The 19111-nt window shown below is 42.5% G+C and overlaps 1 protein-coding gene across 1 annotated transcript in view; it reads right to left on the bottom strand.

Moving 5' to 3' along the window:
- Window positions 1-16190, bottom strand: part of rnpepl1 (arginyl aminopeptidase like 1) — a 44569-nt gene extending 28379 nt beyond the window's left edge. Inside the window, exons 1-2 of the mRNA XM_029714348.1 lie at window positions 14736-16190; window positions 2868-3008 (exon numbers count right to left, since the gene is read on the bottom strand). Coding sequence (XP_029570208.1) covers window positions 2868-3008; window positions 14736-15197 — 603 coding nt within the window. The 5' untranslated portion in view covers window positions 15198-16190. The remainder of the gene's footprint in view (window positions 1-2867; window positions 3009-14735) is intronic.
- Between the last annotated feature and the right edge of the window lie 2921 nt (window positions 16191-19111).

The raw sequence follows: 19111 nt of genomic DNA, 5'->3' as shown, positions 1-19111 counted from the left end.
GATGCCTGGTTATATTTTAAAAATGCCTTCCTCTCCATCTTAAATAAGCATGCCCCTTTCAAGAAATTTAGAACCAGGAACAGATATAGCCCTTGGTTCTCCCCAGACCTGACTGCCCTTAACCAACACAAAAATATCCTGTGGCGTTCTGCATTAGCATCGAACTGCCCCCGCGATATGCAACTTTTTAGGGAAGTTAGAAACCAATACACACAGGCAGTTAGAAACGCCAAGGCTAGCTTTTTCAAACAAAAATTTGCTTCGTGCAACTCCAACTCTAAAAAGTTCTGGGACATTGTAAAGTCCATGGAGAATAAGAACACCTCCTCCCAACTGCCCACTGCACTGAGGATAGGAAACTCTGTCACCACCGATAAGCCCACTATAATTGAGAATTTCAATAAGCATTTTTCTACGGCTGGCCATGCTTTCCACCTAACTACCCCTACTGCATTCAACAGCACTGCACCCCCCACAGCTACTCGCCCAAACCTCCCCCATTTCTCCTTCTCCCAAATCCATTCAGCTGATGTTCTGAAAGAGCTGCAAAATCTGGACCCCTACAAATCAGCTGGGCTTGACAATCTGGACCCTTTCTTTCTAAAATTATCTGCCGAAATTATTGCAACCCCTATTACTAGCCTGTTCAACCTCTCTTTCGTGTCGTCTGAGATTCCCTTAGATTGGAAAGCAGCTGCTGTCATCCCCCTCTTCAAAGGAGGTGACACTCTTGACCCAAATTGCTACAGACCTATATCCATCCTACCCTGCCTTTCTAAGGTCTTCGAAAGCCAAGTCAACAAACAGATTACCGACTATTTCGAATCCCACCGCACCCTCTCCGCTATGCAATCTGGTTTCAGAGCTGGTCATGGGTGCACCTCAGCCACGCTCAAGGTCCTAAACGACATCGTAACCGCCATCGATAAGAAACAATACTGTGCTGCCGTATTCATTGACCTGGCCAAAGCTTTTGACTCTGTTAATCACCACATCCTCATCGGCAGACTTAGTAGCCTTGGTTTCTCAAACGATTGCGTCGCCTGGTTCACCAACTACTTCTCTGACAGAGTTCAGTGTGTCAAATCGGAGGGCCTACTGTCTGGACCTCTGGCAGTCTCTATGGGGGTACCACAGGGTTCAATTCTTGGGCCAACTCTTTTCTCTGTATACATAAATGATGTCGCTCTTGCTGCTGGTGAATCTCTGATCCACCTCTATGCAGACGACACCATTCTGTATACTTCTGGCCCTTCTTTGGACACTGTGTTAACAACCCTCCAGACGAGCTTCAATGCCATTCAACTCTCCTTCCGTGGCCTCCAACTGCTCCTAAACACAAGTAAAACTAAATGCATGCTCTTCAACCGATCGCTGCCTGCACCTGCCCGCCCATCCAGCATAACTTCTCTGGACGGTTCTAACTTAGAATTTGTGGACAACTACAAATACCTAGGTGTCTGGTTAGACTGTAAACTTTCCTTCCAGACTCACATCAATCATCTCCAATCCAAAGTGAAATCTAGAATTGGCTTCCTATTTCGCAACAAAGCATCCTTCACTCATGCTGCCAAACATACCCTCGTAAAACTGACCATCCTACCAATCCTCGACTTCGGCGATGTCATTTACAAAATAGCCTCCAATACCCTACTCAACAAGCTGGATGCAGTCTATCACAGTGCCATCCGTTTTGTCACCAAAGCCCCATATACAACCCACCACTGCGATCTGTATGCTCTCGTTGGCTGGCCTTCACTTCATAATCGTCGCCAAACACATTGGCTCCAGGTCATCTACAAGACCCTGCTAGGTAAAGTCCCCCCTTATCTCCGCTCACTGGTCACCATAGCAGCACCCACCTGTAGCACGCGCTCCAGCAGGTATATCTCTCTGGTCACCCCTAAAGCCAACTCCTCCTTTGGTCGTCTCTCCTTCCAGTTCTCTGCTGCCAACGACTGGAACGAACTACAAAAATCTCTGAAATTGGAAACACTTATCTCCCTCACTAGCTTTAAGCACCAGCTGTCAGAGCAGCTCACAGATCACTGCACCTGTACATAGCCCATCTATAATTTAGCCCAAACTACTACCTCTTCCCCTACTGTATTTATTTATTTTATTTATTTTGCTCATTTGCACCATATTATTTATATTTGAACTTTGAACTTTCTTCAAACTACAAATCTACCATTCCAGTGTTTTTCTTGCTATACTTTATTTACTTTGCCACCATGGCATTTTTTTGCTTTTACCTCCCTTATCTCACATCATTTGCTCACATTGTATATAGTCTTATTTTTATTTTTTTTCTACTGTATTATTGACTGTATGTTGTTTACTCCATGTGTAACTCTGTGTTGTTGTATGTTGTCGAACTGCTTTGCTTTATCTTGGCCAGGTCGCAATTGTAAATGAGAACTTGTTCTCAACTTGCCTACCTGGTTAAATAAAGGTGAAATAAAAAAATAAAAATGAAATTCTGGTGCTTCTAGGGCAATTCAGAAAGCTAATTGAGGACCTTATGATGAATGTGTTTTATGACTGTTTTTTTCTTTCTGCTTGCATTATGTATTTATATTTTGATGTGTGTATTTTCAGTAATTTCTGTAATTCAGGGCTCATCGGTAAAAGAGACCTTGGTTTCAGCTCCTGGTAAAATAAAGGTTAAATAAACAATATCTACATCAACATAACCCAGGTTTGAGAGGTGACTTGCCCTGACAGTAGCGGTGTAGGTGCTCTTGACAGCCGATGTGTATTACATTAACATTTTAAACACACAGGTTTATGTTATGTTAATATCAAAACAATAGGGTCAGGTTTCTCTGGAAACCGGCACTAGAGGTGTGACAGTTGGCACTCACTCTGACAGTAGCGGTGTAGGTGCTCTTGACAGCGGGGGTGTCGAAGCAGGGGAAGAAGGATCGGTTGCAGACAGAGTGGCCCTGAGTGAAGACTAGCGGGCGAGTCTGGCCACACGTCAGCTCTGCGTCCAGCCACCAGATCTAGAGGGACCAGGAACCAATCAGAAACATAAATTTGTTAAACTTAAAGTGATCGTACACTCTCAAGCTTTGTCTATTTCCAGCTATATACTGAAAATATAGACACCGAATTAAATCAGGAAATTAGACTACAAGCCTATCTTCCCATTTCATTTGGCATATAGCTCAATGCAACAGATGCCGTGCAACATGGACATGTATCAACATTAGACCACTTCTGATGTCTGAAAATGCGTGACAGACTTTGATTTTAGAGTGAACTGTCCCTTTAAAGAGGCATTGCAGACGACATTAAGAAAATTGTAAATTATGGGTTCTAGGCTGACTACATTGCAGAAGCATGCAAGATCTCACAATCCTTGATAGGTGTTTAACATGATAGACATGGTGCACAACCATTCTGGCGGCGAAGGCAAGGGTGGGCAGTTTCCCCACACTCATTCACAACAAACAAACAAACCTCCTGCACGTTGAGTTCAATAACTACAGACCAATGTATGGTGCGATGTTGGAGGAACCATTGAATATGAGTGGCCAACAGAGTAATATGAGAATAATGCGATTGCTGAATTGATGTAGTGATTCGAAACTAAGTGTTTTGATAACTTTCAAATGTAGTAACAGGTCCCTGTAGAATAAACAACCCTTTACATAAAACCATAGAAGCAGTGTTCTGCTAATATAACAATGTGCACCTTTCATATTTCATTGTCATTCCCAGCCGATAGAGATACTGTGCCTATCGACATTTTGTCTCATGATAATGGGGCTACCTTGTCAAACATGTCAGAGTGGTCATACAGTACCTTCCTGTGTGGTGTACCATATACAACAGGAGTTCCCTGATCCTAGTGCACAATACACAAGGTTTCTCCCTCCCCATAATGACTGATATCAACCAATTCAATCATTTAAAAAAAAGACAATGCAAGTAAAAGTTGTGTCTAGTAAAATGTTTATGGTGAGTGCCAGGTTTCTCTCCGTTCAGACACATCAGGATCAAGCCCGTCTGGACTTCATCACATCATCTTAGAAGTCTCCATGTACTGGCTCCATACATGTTTCTGTGAACACATACACACATAGGTCACTGTTATATTACCAATGGCAGTTAGGGATAGGTGATATCTGACACACAAACAGGTACTATGTTGAAGTTTGAACAGGTCAGACTAAACCTACCTAATTCTGTTCTCCCCATTGAGGTGAGGTCTTTGCCAGAGCCCTATTGATGGGCATAGCAGCAAAGATCAGCTCCTAGTCCCTCATCAAAGATACTGGTCGGTCACACACAAACACACACAGAGCACTGATTACATTATAAATGGTGGTTATGAGTAGCCTGGGGGAACCAACCTGACGGCTGCATTCACCTTTCTATTTCACTTCAGATATTATTAAATGTGAAGTGAGATAGAATGGTGAACACAGCAATCAGGCTGGTTCCACCAGGCTAGGTTGTGCCCTGGACATCATATGCATGTATGTCAGTTTACATAAATTACGTTTGACAATTGTTTTATCAAATGTATCAAAGTAATTTAGTGGGTTACCTTGTGTATTTGTACAAATAATGAGCCTATAAAAGCTGTTGCCGCTGAAAGGTGAAGGGTGCTGTTGCAAACATGTGGCTGACTTCATAAGAACGCTCACAGCGAGGGCATGTCAGCATGATGCTGATAAGGGCCCACTTGCTTGTCTTCAGCTGTAACTGGAAATCTCTCGAACCACTGCAGCAGGCAATCTCATGAGGTGGTGTTGACTGCAAGGGCCTGTAACAGGGTGATATAATAGACAGCCAAGTGATGAATTGTTTTTTGTTCTAAAGAAAGGATAACGCCTTTTGCTAATGCACTCCACGACCAAAATGACTCTACTGGTTGTTTCTGCTTGGCTGGGGAATTAGCTTACTAGTTTATCAAGCTAAGAATTCTCACATAACACACATTACCTGTTGTTGTTTATGAAGCCGTCTGTGCCACCAGGGCAGTATCTCCTGTCACTATTAGAGGCCTCATGATGGCATGCCCTTTTCATAAGAGTCAAGGGAGACTGCAACAAGGGAGACGGCAACAACATAGGAGGTGTCACAAGGGTACTTGTGTCGCATGACACACTTTTATTCTGAGGTCTTGCCTGACAAGCTGTGAAAATAGCAAGTGAACAGTGGATGAAATCATTTTTTGGAGGTCCCTAAACCATTCCAATCACATTGCTGGACATGTTATGATAGCCAACTTTGCTCCTTTTGGTAGGTCCCAGCATCCGTTCATGGCCAGGGGATCAGTTTGGCACCCAACTGTGCACTTGGTCTAAGAGAAAAACAGGGTCAAAGATTATCGTCCCTCAATTATAAACATGATTACGTTATTTCTTAAGCTGCGGTTGGAAGCTAATTCTATGCTTTACAGATGTAGACAGACTGGCTCCAGATTGGATTAGATTGACACCGGTGACGGTGCTAGTGATGATAGTGATAATGATTGGTCTAGCTACCGGTATACTCACTTTTCAGTCTCAAACGGCTGTGATCCTTTGATTTGAACGGTCTGGTGGCGATGAAACAATGGCATCCCATCCAATGAGGAGGTTCATTTATCTGGCCCAGGTTACCCCGGTGGCAGGAGTTTGACCCGGGTGAAAAGTGATTGCATTCATTTCAGAACCGGGCTGCCTCCCGGGCACTATAATAAATGTCTGACTCATATCGATGCCACATAGGCCGTTTCAAAAGGGATTAGTTGCTTTTTAGGGGCAGTTGCTCTTAACTTTTTTGGGATGGTGGTTAGCGTTCTTGTCTGGAATTGGGCCAGTTAATGTAGCCATGGCATGACTAAACCAGTGTTGTGTTTGTACAGACAACAGAGCAATAAATGGAAGAAGGGAGTCGGGCAGGAAAAAGGAGAGGGATGTGAGAGAAAAGATCGACATTTTGAACAAAAACTAACAAACAAGACAAAAGCAAATGGATTAGGCTGCAGTCACATACAGAAATCTGATAAATAACCCAATGTCAAAACACAGTATTAAAGTGTCCAAATCAATAACCAATATGCAGAATTAGTTTGTGATAAAACTAACAGCTCAAAAACCAGACGGAATCTGGGAATAATGGGTACATCACTTTTCAGCTGTGCTAACATAATTCAAAAGGGTTTTCTAATGATCAATTAGCCTTATAAAATGATAAACTTGGATTAGCTAACACAATGTGCCATTGGAACACAGGAGTGATGGTTGTTGATAATCAGCCTATGTAGATATTCCATTTAGTGTAGATTGATGAGGGAAAAAAATAAACAATTGAATCTATTTTAGAATAAGACTGTAACCTAACAAAATGTGGGGAAAAAATCCAGGGGTCTGAATACTTTCCAAAGGCACTGTAGGTGTTTTTATGCTGTTGTTCAAAAGTGAAATAGGTGTATTCATGCTGTTGTTCAAACGCACTTATCGGTTTTATATAAGTAGTTCGAAAACTTCATATTTCTGTCATGCTGCTTTGTTGATAACTCCAACCACCTTGTGTCCCGGGAATTCAGCCAATCAGCGGCCGCCACTGGCATCTTTTTAATTGTATTTTTAAATCATCACTGTATGTGTTAATTTCCTGAAAATAACTCCAAATATATATGTTTTATAATTTATTTCCCTGAGCCTCCTTTTGCCATTGAAATGCTCAGTCTAAACGTGTGGGCGTGTTGATGCATATTTAAATATATTCATATACACACAGCCCTGATTGACGGATAGGATCATAGACACAAGAGAGCCTAATTTTTACATCACTGGTTAGAAGAGAATTTGTTGAAGACAGATGGAGATTCTGGGAGGCTGCTGAAATGGGGCAGAAACAAATCAGTTGCTATGTTACTTTACTTCAACGAATTACGACCCGGCATAGGATATCAACACTGACTAGTGTTGGCTGTTATTTAGGTGATAGTTTGAACCTGAAATCGGTGTATTGTCGTGCGGCTATCGGCTTTTATACAGAGAGTGCCCAAAATTTTCTGTGCCATTTTGAGCTTAAAAATTATAACGGCGTTCTAAGTCCTGCCAAGGACAGATGCGTACAAAATCAACAGTATCAAACCAAATATACAGTTGAAGTCTGAAGTTTACATACACTTAGGTTGGAGTCATTAAAACTCGTTTTTCAACCAGTCCACAAATTTCTTGTTAACAAACTATAGTTTTGGCAAGTCGGTTAGGACATCTACTTTGTGCATGACACAAGTAATTTTTCCAACAATTGTTTACAGACAGATTATTTCACTTATAATTGACTGTATCACAATTCTAGTGGGTCAGAAGTTTACATACACTAAGTTGACTGTGCTTTTAGACCTCCACAAGTCTGGTTCATCCTTGGGAGCAATTTCCAAACGCCTGAAGGTACCACACTGATCTGTACAAACTATAGTACGCAAGTATAAACACCATGGGACCACACAGCCATCATACCGCTCAGTAAGGAGACGCATTCTGTCTCCTAGAGATGAACGTACTTTGGTGCGGAAAGTGCAAATCAATCCCAGAACAGCAAAGGACCTTGTGAAGATGCTGGAGGAAACAGGTACAAAAGTATCTATATCTACAGTAAAACGAGTCCTATATCGACATAACCTGAAAGGCCGCTCAGCAAGGAAGAAGCCACTGCTCCAAAACCGCCATAAAAAAAGCCAGACTACAGTTTGCAACTGCACATGGGGACAAAGATCATACTTTTTGGAGAAACATCCTCTGGTCTGATGAAACAAAAATATAACTGTTTGGTCATAATGACCATCGTTATGTTTGGAGGAAAAAGGGGGAGGCTTGCAAGCCGAAGAACACCATCCCAACTGTGAAGCACGAGGGTGGCAGCATCATGTTGTGGGGGTGCTTTGCTGCAGGAGGGACTGGTGCATTTCACAAAATAGATGGCATCATGAGGGAAATTATGTGGGTATATTGAAGAACATCTCAAGACATCAGTCAGGATGTTAAAGCTTGGTCGCAAATGGGTCTTCCAAATGGACAATGACCCCAAGCATACTTCCAAAGTTGTGGCAAAATGGCTTAAGGACAACAAAGTCAAGGTATTGGAGTGGCCATCACAAAGCCCAGACCACAATCCCATATAAAATTTGTGGGCAGAACTGAAAAAGTGTGTGCGAGCAAGGAGGCCTACAAACATGACTCAGTTACACCAGCTCTGTTTAGAGGAATGGGCCAAAATTCACCCAATTTATTGTGAGAAGCTTGTGGAAGGCTACTCTAAACGTTTGACCCAAGTTAAAAAATTTAAAAGGCAATTCTACCAAATAGTAATTGAGTGTATGTAAACTTCTGACCCACTGGGAATGTGATGAAAGAAATAAAAGTTGAAATAAATCACTCTTTACTATTATTCAGACATTTCAAATTCTTAAAATAAAGTGCTGATCCTATCTGACCTAAGAAATTGAAAATTTACTAGGATTAAATGAGTTTACATTTATTTGGCTAAGATGTATGTAAACTTCCGACTTCAACTGTATGAATCTGTTTAAAGCAATCAATTCAATATACTCGTGATGACTAAAAACGTATATAAAGAAGCAAAAAATTGTGTAATTCCACAACATTTTATGTGGTAAAAATGTGAGCTTGTATAATGTAGTAACTGTCCACATTGGGCAAATTGGTGTAATATAAAATAAAGAATGTACCACAAGCAGACATTCACTTTTTTTTACTGAAAGATGATCCCAAGCGATTACCCACGATGTTAACTAACAATTGAATTCAATAATTAATTGTTTGAGACGACAGTACAACCATCAAGATTAGGGATGCACGATATATCGGTAAGCATATCAGAATCGGCCGATATTAGCTGAAAATGCCAACATCGGCATGGGCCCAATGTCTAGTAGAGGTCGACCGATTATGATTTTTCACCGCCGATACCGATTATTGGAGGACCAAAAAGGCCGATACCGATTAATCGGCCGTTTTTTTTATTTCTTTATTTGTAATAATGACAATTACAACAATACTTAATGAACACTTATTTTAACTTAATATAATACATCAATAAAAATCTATTTAGCCTCAAATAAATAATGAAACATGTTCAATTTGGTTTAAATAATGCAAAAACAAATTGTTGGAGAAGCAAGTAAAAGTGCAATATGTGCCATGTAAATAAGCTAACATTTAAGTTCCTTGCTCAGAACATGAGAACATATGAAAGCTGGTGGTTCCTTTTAACATGAGTCTTCAATATTCCCAGGTAAGATGTTTTAGGTTGTAGTTATTATAGGAATTATAGGACTATTTCTCTCTATATGACTTGTATTCCCTGTGGCTCAGTTGGTAGAGCATGGTGTGTGCAACGCCAGGGTTGTGGGTTCGATTCCCACGGGGGGCCAGTACAAAAAAAAAATGCATGAAATGAAATGTATGCATTCACTACTGTAAGTCGCTCTGGATAAGAGCGTCTGCTAAATGACTAAAATGTAAATTTAAAATGTATTTCATATACCTTTGACTATTGGATGTTCTTAAAGGCACTTTATTATTGCCAGTGTAACAGTATAGCTTCCGTCCCTCTCCTCGCTCCTACCTGGGCTTGAACCAGGAACACATCGACAACAGCCACCCTCGATGCAGCTTTACCCATGTAGAGCAAGGGAAACAACTACTCCAAGTCTCAGAGTGAGTGACCTTTGAAACGCTATTAGCGAGCACCCGGCTAACTAGCTAACCATTTCACATCGGTTACACCAGCCTAATCTCAGGAATAGATAGGCTTGAAGTCATAAACAGCGCAATGCATTGCGATGGGCTGCTGGCAAAACGCACGAAAGTGCTATTTTGAATGAACGCTTACGAGCCTGCTGGTGCCTACCACCGCTCAGTCAGACGGCTCTATCAAATCATAGACTTAATTATAACATAATAACACACAGAAACACGAGCCTTAGGTCATTAATATGGTAGAATCCGGAAACTATCATCTCGAAAACAAAACATTCCTGTTACATTGCACAATCTTCAATGTTATGTCATAATTACGTAAAATTCTGGCAAATTAGTTCGCAACGAGCCAGGCGGCCCAAACTGTTGCATATACCCTGACTGCGTGCAATGAATGCAAAATGACACAATTTCATCTGGTTAATATTGCCTGCTAACCTGGATTTCTTTTAGCTAAATATGCAGGTTTAAAAATATATACTTCTGAGTATTGATTTTAAGAAAGCCATTGATGTTTATGGTTGGGTACAGTCGTGCAACGGTTGTGCTTTTTTTGCAAATGCGCTTTTGTTAAATCATCCCCGTTTGGCGAAGTCGGCTGTCTTTGTTAGGAAGAAATAGTCTTCACAGTTCGCAACGAGCCAGGCGGCCCAAACTGCTGCATATACCCTGACTCTGTTTGCAGAGACACACTTTCCCTAGTTAAAAGAAATTCATGTTAGCAGGCAATATTAACTAAATATGCAGGTTTCAAAATATATACTTGTGTATTGATTTTAATTAAGGCATTGATGTTTATGGTTGGAGCAACATGTACCTAAGCGATTATATGCAACGCAGGACAGGCTAGATAAACTAGTAATATCATCAACCATGTGTAGTTAACTAGTGATTATGATTGATTGATTGATTGTTTTTTATAAGATAAGTTTAATGCTAGCTAGCAACTTACCTTGGCTTCTTACTGCATTCGCGTAACCTCGTGGAGTGCAATGTAAAGCAGGTGGTTAGAGCGTTGGACTAGTTAACCGTAAGGTTGCAAGATTGAATCCCTGAGCTGACAAGGTAAAAATCTGTCGTTCTGCCCCTGAACAAGGCAGTTAACCCACCGTTCCTAGGCCGTCATTGAAAATAAGAATGTGTTCTTAACTGACTTGCCTAGTTAAATAAAGGTCTAAAAAATAAAAAATAAAATAAATTTAAAAAATCGGACAAATCGGCGTCCAAAAATATCGATTTCCGATTGTTATGAAAACTTGAAATCAGCCATAATTAATCGGCCATTCCGATTAATCGGTCGACCTCTAATGTCTAGTTTAACGCCGATGTGCAAAACCGATGTCAAAGCTGACGTGCATACCTATATAACGTAGGTAGATGACGTAATGACGCCACGAAAAATAAAGCTCCACACGTGTAACACAGCATTCCAAACCTAGCCCACAATTTCTGCTGTGTGGATCGAGCAGTAAACAAGTCGAGCAGTTATTTGAAAGAGTAAGAAAATTTCAGCGAGACAACTCAAAGTTGAAATCCATTATCGCCAAGATAATAGAATTCATTGCCCTTGACAATCAACCATTCTCTGACGTGAATGATGTTGGCTTTCGCCGACTGGTCGAGCACCTCGAGCCCCGGTACACACTACCAAGTAGGCGCTATTTTTCAGATGTTGCCCTACCGGAGTTACACAGTACTGTTGAAACGCACATCCGTGAGCTTCTTGCTATGGGCGTCACTGCTATTAGCGTCACTGCTATTAGCTTCACGACTGACATTTGGACCAGTGATGTCAGCCCCATGAGCATGCTGACAACTGGCTCGAGAAATAAGCTCATCAACTGCATCTGTATCAGACATAATACCCTCTGTCATGGCATTGAAACACCTGCTCAACAAAACCCCACTGTCTATGTCAGAAATTAACTTGGAAAAGTACTCTACTAGAGGCTGTGAACAAGCAATTCGGTGGCATTCTCTCTGAGCTTCTACTGTGTCGCCACCATACTTGATGCTAGGTACAAGGACCGCTACTTCGATGCAGACAAGAAACATGGTTTACGTGAAATGTTAGACACAGCTGGACAAGATGGAAACGGACACAGTGACAGTGCGCATGAGAAAGAAAGGCCACAGACAGACAAAGCTGAAACTTCACTGCTTGATATGTATGATGAAATCCTGGTTGAGAATGAACCGACTGAACAACGAAACAGCACAGCAAGTAAGTAAAATAAATAGGTTTTGATTATGTTTTACTGGCAATGGGGACATACATAAATTCCAACAAAATAACTTTTTGGTCAGTGTGTGTGTGTGTATGTTTCAACTATTTAATTGTACTCGAATGCTTAAAAGGCCGCTAAAATTGTAAACATCGGTCATCGGTATCAGATTTTTTGGCAAGGAAGATATTGGATATATCGGTATCGGCCAAAAATGTCATATCGGTGCATCCCTAATCAGGATTAATTGTCAGATCCAACAGCAGATCTCTTAGTTTCGTGGGTCCTGGAACTAGTATCTCTGTTTTGTCGGAGTTTAAAAGTAAACTCGGACAAAACAGAGATGCTAGTTCTAGGTCCCAAGAAACAAAGAGATCTGCTGTTGGATCTGACAATTAATCTTGATGGTTGAACAGTCATCTAAAAAAAACTGAAGGCCCTCGGTCTTACTCTGGACAATGATCTCTCCATTGACGAAACTATCAATATTTCATGGACAGCTTTTTTCAAATTTTGTAACATTGCAAAAATCCGAAACTTTTTGTCCAAAAATTATGCAGAAAAGCTAATCCATGCTTTTTTCACTTCTAGATTAGACTACTGCAATGCTCTACTCTTCGGCTACCCGGATAAAGCACTAAATAAAATTCAGTTAGTACTAAACACGGCTGCTAGACTCCTGAACAGAAGCAAAACATTTCTACGCAAACAGCTGGAGGCAGGGCTTTCTCCTATATAGCTCCATTTTTATGGAATGGTCTGCCTATCCATGTGAGAGACGCAGACTCGATCTCGACCATTAAGTCTTTCCTGAAGACTCATCTCTTCAGGTGGTCCTATGATTGAGTGTAGTCTGGCCAAGGGGTGCAATGTGAACGGCAAGGCACTGGAGCGACGAACTCCCCTTGCTGTCTCTACCTGGCCTGCTGAGTCACTCACTGGCTTTCTAGTGCTCTTCCATGCCGTCCCTAGGAGGGGTGCGTCACTTGAGTGGCTTGAGTCACAGACATGATCTTCCTGTCCGGTTTTGCCTCCCCTTGGGCTCGTGCAGTGGAGAAGATCTTCGTGGGCTTTACTCAGCCTTGTCTCAGGGTAGTAAGTTTGTGGTCTGTTGATATCCCTCTAGTGGTGTGGGGGCTTGTGCTTTGGCAAAGTGGATGGGGTTATATCCTGCCTGGTTGGCCCTGTCCGGGGGTATCGTCGGACGGGACCAGTTTCCCCCGACCCACCCCTGGTCTCAGTCTCCAGTATCTATGCTGCAATAGTCTATTTGCCAGAGGGCTAGGGTCAGTGTGTTATATCTGGTGTAATTCTCCTGTCTTATCTGGTGTCCTGTGTGAATTTAAGTATGCTCTCTTTAATTCTCTCTCTCCCCTCCCGGAGGACCTGAGCCCTAGGACTACCTGGCCTGATGACTCCTGGCTGTCCCCAGTCCACCTGGGTGTGCTGCTGCTCAGTTTCAACTGTTCTGCCTGCAGCTAGGGAACCCTGACCATGACCTGTTCACCGGACGTGCTAGGCTGGGTTTCTGTATAGCACTTTAACCTCTGCTGATGTAAAAAGGGCTTTATAAACAAATGATTACATTTGATGGATTGTGTTAGTCAAAGTATGATACTATATTTGGGCTTGAAGTGGGAAATCCGATGTCGGGACCTGGAATTTTTTTATGTTTCAATGTCGTGACATTTTACTTGAAAATGTACATAATCCATTGGATATTTTTGTTAATTTTCACTTATTGTTTAGCTAGTCTAGTCTGTATAAAATTATGACCATTTTATAATGGTTTAATTGCATGATATGATTGCATTAGTCGCCCCAAGATGAATGGTTTTGACCACTAAAGTCATGCCTCACTGCTATAATTAGTGCAGCTAAACCAAAGTGTGAAATGATAGGCCTCTCTTCTATAATGAACAGGGACCCGCAAAAAAATATTAAAAAGGGACTTCTTTATTTATTTTGTTTTGCTGTTACATTTGGGTTTCGTGAACGATGTGCTCTGGGTGTTTTCACGTCATTTGCAATGTGTATCATGAGAAAAGTTATTGTATGCCTATCATTTCACTTCCCCTGTGAGAACCCTGAACACGGGCTGACTGTTTGCTGTACTGCAGAAAAGCCTGCCAGCAGCCTACCTACTCAAGGTTGCGCCTTGTCCATTACAATGTAGAAAGACACATGCATCTTATTGAAGATGCCAATACTTTGGAGATAACAATAAATGGCAAAGCTAAATATACTGGTTTGGTTTCCATCTATGGCAAAGTTTTCCCAAAATGCTTATGACAAATCCAGCTCCAGAACCAGCCTAGCCAGATGGCTAATCTTTTGAATCGTAAAAAAACAAAAAACAACAATAGCTAGATAAGTTTAGGAAGATAGCTGTCAGTTCCCTATTTGTTGATGTTTCTCCACTCCACGTGGAAATCACCATGAAGTTCTTTCCCCACCCCAATTCGTGAATATGTATAAGTAGCCTACTTATTCTTTGGAAGTCGAACCTAAACAAGCATTTCCGTTCTAGGGCAAAAATGACGTTGAAATAGGGGCGGCATTGCCCTCTGGTGGGCGCCTTCAAAATATGACAATGAAGCACAGTAAATTAAGCTTACTCATTAAATTGTTTAAAAAATATATACAATTACATATATTGCTTACTTAGTGAGCCTTACTACTTTAACAATGGAGAGTTTAAAAATGCCCCTAAGTTAAATTTAACCGTGCGCTCTAGACTGTGCAGTAGCCTGAACCTTTAAAGTGACCTTACCGCAGGACCGTCTGTCGTTGTGTAGCGAACGGTGATCTGGAAAGCCCGATGCGGCCGTATCACATAGGCTGGGAGGCTGATATTCAGCGAAGATCCATAGTCTGTGAATGGGTCTACCCGGTAGGTGAGCGACGGGGAAATGTCCTGGGCACCGGTGGAGCCAGGCACCTTGCAGTCTATGGAATGAATTAGCAAGGATGGGTGAGTGTCCAAAACCAAAGTCTGCACTCCTGGTTGGAGAGCCACAAGTTCCAGGACTTGCCACCCAGTGATCTCCTTTACGGCAAAGTTGAGGCGGAGGTCGAGATGGAAGTGGCGAAGCTTGAAGCAGTGGAAGTTGGACGCAGAGGCGATGTCGACAAGGCGACACTGACCCAGACCTTGGCCGCCCTCACACGACTTGCTAGGCACTGTGAGCACTTTGCGGCAGCAACACAGTGTCGGACGCTGGAATTGGGCCATTATAACCTCCAGGGAGGAATAAATGACCGCGCAAAAAGGAACAACAACCGTAGTTGAAGCGTATAAAATGTGCAAATTAGCTAGATATGTCAGCTCCAGAGTAGCTGCCACATAGCTAATGAGCTAGCTGCCGACATGTTACTTTGTAGAAAAGGGCCTTTGGTTGGGCAACTACTTCCAGAGTGACATTACGAACAAAAAACATTAGAAAAAAAGTGTTTCAGAAAAGGACATCAAAACAAAAACAATATGTAAAATCCATCGGGACCGAAGTTGAACGAGTTCTGCATTTCCAAGTCTTAGACTTACGCAAAGAGAGAAGATTCTGGGCGACTGTTAGACAGACTTGTGAGAAACAATGTTGCGCGAATAAATAATAAGAAAAGGGTGAACATACAGAAGAGGGGAAAAGTTTAAATGAAAGGAGCTTGGGCTATGTGACTCCCGTAGAAAACAGGAAGTAAAAAAAAAAACTGGGAGGAAATATTTGAGACAGGAAAGTTTTAAAGCTGTAGAATGTAGGGGGGCGCTACAGAGACGAGTGGACTCAGCAAGGTAGCCTATACATAGCCTATAGCAACATGTAGCCTAATTAGCCTTAGCATCAGCTCTAACTCGACGTTAACAAAACGCATATATTTCTGTAGCCTTCTTCCACGGAGCGAATAGTCATTGAATGTAAAACAAATTGGCGTTGCACAAGTGACATGCATTATGCTGGAAACTGCGTGAAACTGATACATATTTCACACTCATGGCAGAGAAAGGTAGACGGCCATAGTGTAAATGTGATACTTTGTATCAATGGGTATCCGTTTGCATAGCCGGAAACCACCATCCCCTGAGAGTAGTTACAATGTATAACCTTTATTCGTAATTGTTTCCTCGTTGCCCTGGATATGTTGTTGGTGTCCTTGGCTTGCGCTCAGCGGTTTGTAGGGGGCAAGCGGGGGGAGGGGTGTTCCCGACCCGGAATTCTACAGGAGGACGATGGAGGGGATGCCGCCGTGCGCATGACGACAAACGTGCAGTTGCTCCATGTGAACCAGATGATGCCCCAGTTTGTCCACAATCCACATTCAAGCCCATGTTTGCACTAGCAGTTCTGGTGGTGGTGGTGGTGGTGGTGGGGGGGGGGGGGGGGGCAGTGCCCCATGACAATTTTGGACCCCCTTGTGGCCCCCCCTAAATGTGGAGTATGAAATCATTTTTACATAACAAATTTTTGCTATCTTTCTTTTTTTTACATCCTTTATTAGACAGTGGCAACAGGGAACATGGTCTTTTGCCTGCAATGCAGTGAAGAAAACGATATGACAACAATAACATGAAATTTAACTGGCCCCTCTAACAGTACAACTGGCCCCAGCTTGGCTCCCCCCCCAGTTGAAATGTTCTAGAACCACCACTGCATGTTTGAACATTTTCAAGGCAAACAACATATGGTGGTTGTTGTATCACATTGCAACTGTAGCTGTGATGAAATGTGAGACCCCTTTCGGGCGTCCCAGCTAATTACAATAGCTAAAATGTCACATGGACCCTATTGATAAATTACACTGAACAAAAATATAAACGCAACATGTAAAGTGTTGGTCCCATTTTTCATGAGCTGAAAAAAAAGATCCCAGACATTTTCCATATGCACAAAATGCGTATTCTACTTTTAAACTCGGACAAAACAGAGATGCTAGTTCTAGGTCCCAAGAAACAAAGAGATCTTCTGTTGAATCTGACAATTAATCATGATGGTTGTACAGTCGTCTCAAATAAAACTGTGAAGGACCTCAGCGTTAATCTGGACTCTGATCTCTTTTGACGAACATATCAAGACTGTTTCAAGGACAGAATTTTTTCCATCTAGATAACATTGCAAAAATCAGAAACCTTTTGTCCAAAAATTATGCTGAAAAATTCATCCATGCTTTTGTCACTTCTATGTTAGACTACTGCAATGCTCTACTTTCCGGCTACCTGGATAAAGCACAAAATAAAGTTCAGTTAGTGCTAAACATGGCTGCTAGAATCTTGACTAGAACCCCCAAAAATGTATCATATTACTCCAGTGCTAGCCACTACACTGGCTTCCTTTTAAGGCTAGGGCTGATTTCATTGTTTTTCTGCAAACCTACAAAGGCCTCCTTACTGTCCCTAGAATTTCTAAGCAAACAGCTGGAGGCAGGGCTTTCTCCTATAGAGCTCAATTTTTATGGAATGGCCTGCCTATCCATGTGAGAGACGCAGACTCGGTCTCAACCTTTAAGTTTTTACTGAAGACTCATCTCTTCAGTAGGTCCTATGATTGAGTGTAGTCTGGCCCAGGAGTGTGAAGGTGAACGGAAAGGCACTGGAGCAACGAACTGCCCTTGCTGTCTCTGCCTGGCCTGCTGAGTCACTCACTGGCTTTCTAGTGCTCTTCCATGCCGTCCCTAGGAGGGGTGCGTCACTTGAGTGGCTTGAGTCACAGACATGATCTTCCTGTCCGGTTTTGCCCCCCCTTGGGGTCATGCTGTGGGGGAGATCTTCGTGGGCTATACTCGGCCTTGTCTCAGGATAGTAAGTTGGTGGTTGAAGACATGCCTCTAGTGGTGTGGGGGCTGTGCTTTGGCAAAGTGGGTGGGGTTATATCCTGCCTATTTGGCCCTGTTCGGAGGTATCGTCGGACGGGGCCACAGTGTCTCCCGACCCCTCCTGTCTCAGCCTCCAGTATTTATGCTGCAATAGTTTATGTGTCGGGTGGCTAGGGTCAGTCTGTTATATATGGAGAATTTCTCCTGTCTTATCCGGTGTCCTGTGTGAATTTCAGTTTTTGCTCTCTCTCTGAGACCTAGGACCATGCCTCAGGACTACTTGGCGTGATGACTCCTTGCTGTCCATCTGGTCGTGCTGCTGCTCCATTTTAAACTGTTCTGCCTGCGGCTATGGAACCCTGACCTGTTCACTGGACGTGCTACCTTGTCCCAGACCTGCTGTTTTCAACTCTCTAGAGACAGCAGGAGCGGTAAAGATACTCTGAATGATCGGCTATGAAAAGCCAACTGACGTTTACTCCTGAGGCACAACCACTGTGATTATTATTATTTGACCCTGCTGGTCATCTATGAACATTTGAACATCTTGGCCATGTTCTCCACCCGGCACAGCCGGAAAAGGACTGGCCACCCCTCATAGCCTGGTTCCTCTCTAGGTTTCTTCCTAGGTTCTGGCCTTTCTAGGGAGTTTTTCCTAGCCACCATGCTTCTACACCTGCATTGCTTGCTGTTTGGGGTTTTAGGCTGGGTGTCTATACAGCACTTTGTGACATCCGCTGATGTAAGAAGGGCTTTATAAATACATTTGATTGATATTTATCTCAAGTTTTGTGCACAAATTCTTTTGCATCCCTGTTTGTGAGCATTTCTCATTTGCCAAGATCTATCCACCTGACAGGTGTGGCATCTCAAGAGCTGATTAAACAGCATGATCATATCGCAGGTGTACCTTGTGCTTGGGACAATAAAAGGCCACTTAAGCAGTTTTGTCATAGTTGGCAGTACGTCCAACTGGCCTCAACACCGCAGATCATGTGTAACCACGCCAGCCCAGGACCTCCCAAGTAGGTGGGCATACCTATACCCTATACCCATCCATGGCTGCACCCCTGCACGGTCATGTGAAATCCATAGATTAGGGCCTAATGAATTTATTTCAATTGACTGATGTCCTCATAAGAACTCAGTACAATCGTTGAAATTGTTGCATGTTGCGTTTATATTTTTGTTCAGTATACATCAAACATGGATACAGGCACAACTGTCTTCACCGGCATAATGAATGAGGCACCAAATATTCTGGACATTCCTCGCAAAATATTTCTTCCAGCACCTGGGCTTTTGTTGCATTGCATGCACTATCACAACAGCTGTTCATCACTT

The sequence above is a fragment of the Salmo trutta genome, chromosome 26, assembly GCF_901001165.1.
Source record: "Salmo trutta chromosome 26, fSalTru1.1, whole genome shotgun sequence".
Lineage (NCBI taxonomy): Eukaryota > Metazoa > Chordata > Actinopteri > Salmoniformes > Salmonidae > Salmo > Salmo trutta.
This window is presented reverse-complemented; position numbering and strand designations above follow the sequence as displayed.